The sequence below is a fragment of the Lepisma saccharinum genome, chromosome 2 (genome assembly GCF_977018435.1).
Source record: "Lepisma saccharinum chromosome 2, izLepSacc3.1, whole genome shotgun sequence".
NCBI lineage: Eukaryota > Metazoa > Arthropoda > Insecta > Zygentoma > Lepismatidae > Lepisma > Lepisma saccharinum.
The window spans coordinates 202,263,667-202,272,633 of record NC_139230.1 but is presented as its reverse complement, the minus strand read 5'-3'; the positions used below and the strand labels follow the sequence as shown (position 1 = coordinate 202,272,633).

Genomic DNA, 8,967 nt, shown 5'->3' with positions numbered 1-8,967 from the left:
GAAAGATGAGAGAGCAAGAAGGACAAAATGAAAGTGAGATGTGGACAGTAAATACGCGTTAGCAAGGGGCAACGCAACAGGAAAGAAGACAGATATCGAGGGAATCATTTGAAAAATATAGAAAGAGACCATGGCAGAAATCAGGAGATAAGGGAAAGCGAAATCCGTCAAAGATGAGGGTAATAGTGAAGTGGATCTCCGTGCGATCGTGGTTATCACAGCGCGCAACAGCACCAAGGGTTCCGGATTCGACTCCACGGAATTACTTGCGTTTTGTTGTTTAGAAATGTGTTCTAGGCTAGATATACAATTGTTGGAACGATAATTTTAGTAATATTCCACTAACACCGTCCAATACAGAATATTGAGCACCGTAAAACTGAGCGGGAAAAACACTCTGGAAAATCTATCGATGAAAATAGCTCTGTCCCTTCGACGCTGATGGACGGCGTGCAGGAAATTAGGAGGGGATTTTCCGTTTCCTCCATTTCCAGAGGGAGGTGGAGCCGAGACTCCAGGAAGCTGCTGAGAGCCTGGTGATGAGGGTCCAGGCGCCGTCATCGAGTTGCAAGTGGGGGCTGTAGTGCCATCCTGAAACAAATATCACCATGATAAATATTTTAATCGAAAGCCAGTTTCAATGATGTCGGTTGAAATGTTCGATTTGTGCCAATTTAAATGGTCGACTTTCGATATCGCCATCAAAGTTCCCAGGTTAGAGTCCCGACCAGGTCATGGGTGTTTTAAGAGTACACATAATTTTTATTTAATCATCACTCATCCTCATAATCGCGATTAGCCAAGAGTGACAGAAAAGCGAGGTCAAACAAACAAAAATACATATAGAATTACAAAATATACAATTAGATTCAATATGCAAAAGTTATTTTGAAAAGGAGAAAGGTAGGACAAAAATGAACTTGTGCAAGCAATTTTGCCGCTCATGTGCAAATACTACAACTGTATCAAAAATAGAATTAACGATGTACAAACAATTACCACTACTTTCAAGTGAGTTCACGTGAGGAGACATTAGGTTCATGAGATATAATTACTTTTTAGCACGTTTCTATGTTTAAACAAAAAAGTACTTTTACCATGCATTTTGCCACAATTTGTTACTTATTTCTATTTCATGTTTACATAATTTAATATTTATTTCATTTGACTTAGTGTCGCTTTTCTGTCACTTGTGGCTAATTGCGATGATGTAATTTATGAAGGGACACTCATAAAGAACGCCCATGCTCAGGAAGGTATTCGAATCCGGGACTCTTGGTTCGTAGCGTTCTGTGCTAACCACTACGCCACGGATGCTGGAATTTTTGGTATGTAGGTAAATTAAATTATAACACAGTTTGGCTTGCGAATGTGTGTCTGTAGTCAATTAAATTCTAAAGAAAATAGGAGTTCTCTTAACTTCTATCATAGGATCCTAAGAAGACAGAATAGGACGAGGCCTTATCAAAATTAAGGCTGCGTACCCCTAGTCTGAGAACAGCAGCACGATAGGCACGTAGTAATTTATTTATTTATTTGAACACAACAGGCGAATGACCAATTATAGTGTTCCATATTTTCTGATGAACATAAAGTATGTCAATGCTAAAGTACATTGTAAATGTACACAAAATAAAGTATAGTTACTAAAGACCAAAACATTAAAATAATAATACAAGTATGATCGAAAGAGTAACATAAAATGTCTGACGCAAGTATCCAATAAAAACATTTCCTACATGAACACAAAATTTCAAATATTACAATGTACAGATAATATATTTACACTCAATGTTTCAGATCTGAACCACCACGGACTAAACAAAATATAAAGAGATACTTACATAATGCATTATAATTTACATGAAATATGAAATTGAGATAAACACAGTAAAATACAAGGATGGAAAATATAACCTAAGGGCTTGTCTTTATTACATTATGAACTAAAGTGAATTAAAATAAAACTTCATTTTGGAACTGAGGTCCTCATTCGTTCTGAGTATTTGAATGAGTTGATATTTAAAACAAAACATTCGGTAAACTATTAAGTAATAAAAATTAGCATAATTTTACAGTCCCTTTATATTCATTTATAAATCTACAGTAATATATTTTTAATTATTATTTATTCATTGACCACAACAAGCTAATGCCCAATTACAGTGTTAATTGAGTATAAACTACGAAAGAAATATAGATTTACAAAAAATACGTTCATATTTAAATTGTTGACATTTATACTTCCATTCTTTGAATAGCTTTTTTGAATGTCCCAATAGGCATGTGAAATATATCTAATTTTGGTTTACTTTCGGAACACCTGTTGCACAGTTCACACATTCTCCTGATAGGTGATTTACTTATAATGTTCGATCTTCTGGTACTACAGTAAAAGAGGCCCCCTTTGGATCGTGTCTTGGAGATTGGAACACGTATGTGTATTTGTTCTAGTAGATGTTGCACTTGAATATTATTGTTCATGATTTTGTATAAGAAACAGAGCAATTGGATCTTCCTTCTTTAGCTGAGAGAAGGTAGGTTGTGGTGTTTACAGAGGGAAGTGTATGATTCATATCGGGGATATATGCCTGTTGTTTTGTAAGTGACGTACCTTACGAATTTAGACTGTAGCATTTCTATTTTATGCGTGTACTCTTTGTCCTGAGGAGCCCATATTTCTGCTGCGTATTCCACTTTGCTTCGGACTAAGGCGTTAAATATTATTTTCATTATTTCTTTGTTTGTAAACTCTTTATTCCTTCTAATTGCGTACCCTAGGTTTTTGTGTGCTTCATTTACGACCCTTTCAATATGTGTTGCAAAATGTTAGTTTTGAATTGAATATTACAAATAGTCCTACCGAATTTTAAGTCATCCGTGTATAAGTGTCTGAACGAGTCACACAGGTACTTTGGTAAGTCATTGATTAAAATTAAAGACAACAGAGGTCCGAGATTCGAGCACTGGGGGACTCCTGAGAAAACTGCGAACTATTTTGTTAAAACTCCTTTATAAGATACGTTCTGCTTACGGTCTTTCAGATAGGAAGCAAAGAAATGAAATTCTGCTTTGGAGAGGTCATGAGACGAGAGTTTACTTAACACAATATCGTGGTTTACTCTATCGAAGGCCTTGGATATATCTGTATAGATGACATCTACGTGCCTTCTTTTTTCTAAACTGCGTAGTTGCAACGAAATGACTTAGGAGAGATAGGTTCGTAACAGTGGATCTCGCCGGGACGAAGCCGTATTGGTTTGTAGATATTACTGGGGATATGTGTGACAACAATCTTTGATAAATAATACATTCGAAAACTTTTGCGGGCGCAGACAATAAAGCTATGGCCCTATGCTCTTCAGTGTTACCAGTGCCACTATTTTTGGGTACGGGACGCACTGTAGATGTTTTCCATTTCGTGGGAAATACAGATGTAGCTAGGGAAAGATTAAATATTTTTATTAAGAGTAGAGCTAATAAGCTTGCACAACATTTTAACACGTAGGGCGGAATGCCGTCAGGGTCACAGGATTTCTTTGGTTTTAACTTTTTTATTGCCTTTTCAACATCTTCAATACAGACTGCATTTAGTAAAAATGCTTCAGCTATGTCAATATTTTCGTGGTCTTCGATTAAATTGCAGTCGTATTTCGCGGGCGTGCTCTTATAGGTGGAAAGGAAATGCTGAACGAAGGCGTTCGCAATTGCCTCGTCATCGTATAGTGTAGTGTCATTCTATTTGAGGGGCATGGACGTATTTTTCCTTTCTTTATTTTGGACGAAGGACCAGAAGTGCCTAAAATCGAGTTTAATATAATTTTCCGTTTCTGATATGTAATTCCTGTAACCTTCTTCAATTTACTTCTTGGTCATTTTGCGGAAAGTTTCAAACTGTACACGATCAAAGTTCTTATTACCAGTTCTGCGTTTCTATTTCTTATGGTGGTGAGATTTCCTTTTAATGTTTTTAATTATGCCACTGGTGAACCAACCAGGGTATTGTGATGCTATAGATTTGTTTTTGTACGGGACGGTGGCTTCGAAAACTTTATCAAGATTTTTGTAAAAAAATATCATGCGCGTCATTTACATTCTTTTAATTGAGAAAAACAAAGAGCGACGTCAGTGGGGCACGTGTAGAAACCAAGAGTGATGGTGATAGGAAAAGAAAGACAGGAAGCAGTTGAGATGGAGAAAGAAAGAAAGAAAATGACAGAGAGCAGGGAGACGGGGAAAGGAAAGAAGGAAGAGAAAGATAGGAATCAGGCGAAATGGGGAGAGGAAGAAATAAAAAGGAAAGAAAACAGGGAGACGGGAAAAGGAAGGAGGAAAAAGAAAGACAAGAAGCTGGGGACATGGGAAGAGGAAGATAGAAAAATGACAGAAATCAGGGAGACGGGGAAACAAAGTAAGGAAAGGAAAGACAGGAAGCTGGAGAAATAGGGAAATGAAGAGAGAAAAATAACAGAAAACAGGGAGACTGGGAAAAGAAGGAACAAATAGAAAGACAGGAAGCAGGGCAAATGGGGCAAGGAAGAAATAAACTGGACAGAAAACAGGGAGGCGGAAAAAGGAAGGAAGAAAAAGAAAGACAGGAAACAGGAGAGATAGAGAGAGGAAGAAAGAAAAGGGACGGAATGGAGGGAGATTGAGAGAGGAAGAAAGAAGAAAGGACAGAAAGCAGGGTGACGGGGAAAGGAATTAAGGAAAAGAAAGACAGGAAAGAATAAAAAGAAAGACAGGAAGGAGGGGAGACGTTGAAAGGAAGGTAGAGGGAGAAAGAGTGGAAACTGGTGAGATGCGGAAGGAAGGAAAGCGAAAGATGATAGAGAAAGGAGGACAAAATGCAAGTGAGATGTGGAAAGTAAATAGAAATAAGCAGGAGGTGATGCAAATAGGAAACATGACATCTCGAGGGAATCTTTTTCCAAAAGAGAGATAGAGATAATGGTAGAGATGAGAAGAGAAAGGAACGCAGAATCCGTCAAAGATGGGGAAAATAAAAATTTCAAGAGAATATATTGTATGAATTGAATACTAAGGTATTAGGAAAACTCGAAAGTGTGAAGCCGATCTTCGTGTGATACTGGTTACCTAAGCTTGCTACGTCGTCACGGATCCAAGGTTTGAATCCCGGCCTTGGCATGGTTGTTCTTTGTGAGTGTCCCTTCGTCAATTTCATCATATCATTACTCATCTTCATCTTCGCGATTATCCGAAAGTGGCAGGAATAAAATAAACAAAATCAATCAATCAACTTTTAAGGACAAAACACTGGACAACACTCAGCTCTACACAAGATTATACGGACTCTAAGTCCAGACGACAGAACCTCGTTAACCTGCAGCATTGCAGTTACCGGGGGTGTACTATGTGGAAGGGAGGGTGCCTTCTGCGAAGGTCATCCTTTACACCCCACATATGTCCCAGGAGATTTTTTTTTAATGGTACAAGACCGAGTAAGGCGTAAAAGCATTGCCACTTACTTAAACTCCCTTTCATCCTTGATGCAAATTGACCTGAGATTGCGAACCTGTCACATAAGACATTCAACTTACGAAGTAATGCGGTCGCGAGATGCAATTGATTGGCTCCGTGACGGCAAGAAAGGTTTTTTCCATGGGACTCCAGCAAAGAGGATAATGGAGACGAAGCCTATTCGACAGGTTTCCACGTGAGTGGAGCTGCAGTTTGGACGGTGGAAGATAAGTGATAGTCGTAGCTTGCAGCTACTGCGTCACACTGAATTCCTTGAGAAGCATCGGGAGCCACATTTTTGCAACTACCTGAAACTTTAAGGTTTGGCAGCTTCCTTTGCCTGAGATGTAAAGAAAAGAATAAATGTAAAATTTGGAAATTGGTTACTCTTTTTTGGGTTTATATTACGCGTATGCTGCTGTCGCATCTCAAGAAATGTTTATCTTCTAGTTATCGTGTCATTCTATAGAATGAAGGGATCTGAACCAGTTAACTGATGGGGTGATGTAAACTACTCATCATTCATCCTCTTGATGAGACCACTCGTCATTGACATGACGAGTTATTGCTTGGCATGCGAAAGGTACAAATTACACAAAGGAATTAAACTACTGAAAAGACAATGGCAACTCGTTGGATTTTGTGAACCGTTGAACCTGTATCATGGCTGGGAGTAGGATAATTACCTGTCTAACTGAAGTCTCTTAGCTGAATCAAAATAGCGAAGTCCTCTGTGAGCTTCTCTCCTATTTGTTGACCAGAGCGTTGTACTACTATCGACCTCCTGCCTTGCTGACCTCCTCTCTCTACCAACTCAATTCCCAAAGTCCAGCCACTTCCCAGCTTGTCTCACCTCTATATTCCCTGGCCATCGAGCTCTTCCTCGATGCCGAATCGCCGAATCGTGTTTATTATCATAATTGCTACCATGCAAACCGCTGACTCTAAAACCAGAAGTGTTACCTGTTTCCTGAAAGCTCAGGAGGTTTGCATGGCACAACACAATGCATTGTAAACATGCCTAAGAAGCTTGAGACAGCTGAGAGAAAAACAAATGAATGCCCTGGTCAACATGAAGCGTTCAGAGAGACTTAATAAAATAAACATACAATCCTATGGATTGATACGTTATCTTCCAGTGTAGTAAATTTTTTACCCGTGAGAATGTTTTTCTCCTGAACCTCAAGGAACTGTCTCGATTATCACAAAAGTGGATGGAGATTTTATTTGTCAAGAACTCCGTGACGAATTATACTGATAAAGAAAAGTAGGGCTAATCCTTGTTCATTTCTTGCGTTAAATAAACTTCCAGGCAGGTCATAATTGTCATTATGCAACTACATTTTCTCATTAATTTTATCTTTATTCACGAGACCAACGGCTTAAATATTTGTACTCTATGAATTTGCATACAAGGGGCACTGAAATACTTTTCTTGGTGAATTTAGTAACTGTCAATTAAATGGATGAAACTAATTTTTAGTGACGCATACAATAGAATATTTGAATGAAACATCAGAAATTATTTTCCTACTACCTTGTAATTATGCAATATGAGTTAGAAGTAACAAAGTAAGAAATTAGTTGTATGCAAATAATAGTCTAGTGAATAAATAAATAAATGATTATGTCAATGACAGAAGGCACTTGGACTGTGTTTATGCCTCACTCTTTCATATTTGATTATGGCTGACTAATGTCGAAAGTTTTTGAGTGCAATTACCGACGGAAGCAGACGGTTCAAATACGGCATTAAACTGTAAATCTACTCCAGATGAAGATATCCGGCCATACAATAAGCTTTAAACAAAGTTCCAATATTTTTCTTTGCAATATTTTGGTATTTGACATTTCGTTAGTATAATTATTCAAAACATATTATAAACTAAGTATTATAACGATCCAAAAGATATACGTTCTTGCTGTTCTTCTTATTAGTGGTATTTGGGAACACATTGCTATGGCCTCCAGATGGAATTTTGCAGAAGTAGAAGTATGTTCATCAAATGAATTGATATTTGGAATTTTGCAGAAGTAGAAGTATGTTCATCAAATGAATTGATATTGTCTGTTTTTCAATTATTTGGTTAGGTTGGTAGTTCAATATAATCGAATTCAATACATACCAAGTCACTGTAACTCACGCCAAATATAAAAGAATTCTTATTTCTACATGTTTCGTTCAATTTTCAAGATTGAAATGCTTTACAACTTGTAATTTTCTTTTAATATTCCCACAATTTGTTCTTATGCTGACAGACGTTTTGTGATTTCCTTTTCATGATATTTTATTTTAAAATATGGTCTCTAGTTGGATCAGGTTCGATAACTTATATATGTTGTTGGATATTCTCTTCCAAGAACAGTGCCATCACCCATTTGAACTTCATGAAATGATATTTCTTGTAGCTTCACGTACTCTAACACATCACACAGAACTCGGATTGAGAATTTAGTACTTGGAAATTTGATAGTAAACCAAAAATGTCTGCGATCACTCACTTGTTGACAAGAGTACGTTCAATGTGATGCCAAAACAAAATCGTGTGTACTAGTTGGAAGTCGACGAATTTATTACCAGGAGAAAACCTGAAAAATAAAACCTGTTGCGACGACTTATTATAAAATAGAAATCTCGGGGCGTTACTATGCTCTAATATGCTGCCTTCTCAAGATATGAATACTTTGACATTTTAATTTAAACTTACATCGTCGTGACGAAACATCGGATCCAATAGTCAAGGTATTAACATTATATGTTTCTTCAGAAGCTCTATCCATAATTGCAGGTCTCAAAAACGAAGGACAATGTACGAATATGCTATTAAAGAACGAACGTAGTTAGATGCATTTTCAAAGTGATTCATCAATGCGAATAACGACCATTTTCAATGTTTTCTTTTCTAATACTCTGGTTGAAATTGTTTACCATAGTTATATCTGAAGTAACAAAATTCGTAAACAAGATTAGAATGGAAAGCTATGCTCACCTCTTGCTGTATCGGTTGTGCTTGTTGTTGTGTGGGAGTTCCTTCTTCACTGCACGTCTTTGAAGATCTAACGGAAATTATTTTTGCGGCCATAACCATATTGCGGATGCCTTTCTTCAAGTTTGATTCGTCAGCTTCAACAAGATCACCCAAGATGATGTTCACCAGGGCATATTCCATCAAAGAGAAGAATACGAAGACTGTGCACCCAGACATAAATACGTCTATGGCCTAAAACGAAATATGGATGTAGTAGCAGTAATTTAATAACAATAACAATAATAAATATAGTTTATTTTAACTTAGTATTAAGCACAACAATGGTCAAATACAGTGCCACGTCAAATATTCCTACAATGACTACACAACGCATCATTTAAATTATTTATCAGAATTTTTACTAGTGCACCACCATTTTTATACTTGGTTGATATGAATAATTCTTCTCTAGTGGTATATGTAGGAACTTTGTATGCAAGAGCTCCCCAAAATAATG

At 37.1% G+C, this 8,967-nt stretch overlaps 1 protein-coding gene across 1 annotated transcript in view; it reads right to left on the bottom strand.

The window, feature by feature from the left end:
• Nucleotides 1–327: 327 nt before the first annotated feature.
• The window catches only part of LOC145981007 (glycine receptor subunit alpha-2-like), a 653,123-nt gene continuing 644,483 nt past the window's right edge, over nt 328–8,967 (bottom strand). Inside the window, exons 8-9 of the mRNA XM_083114106.1 lie at nt 8,621–8,702; nt 328–482 (exon numbers count right to left, since the gene is read on the bottom strand). Coding sequence (XP_082970232.1) covers nt 328–482; nt 8,621–8,702 — 237 coding nt within the window. The remainder of the gene's footprint in view (nt 483–8,620; nt 8,703–8,967) is intronic.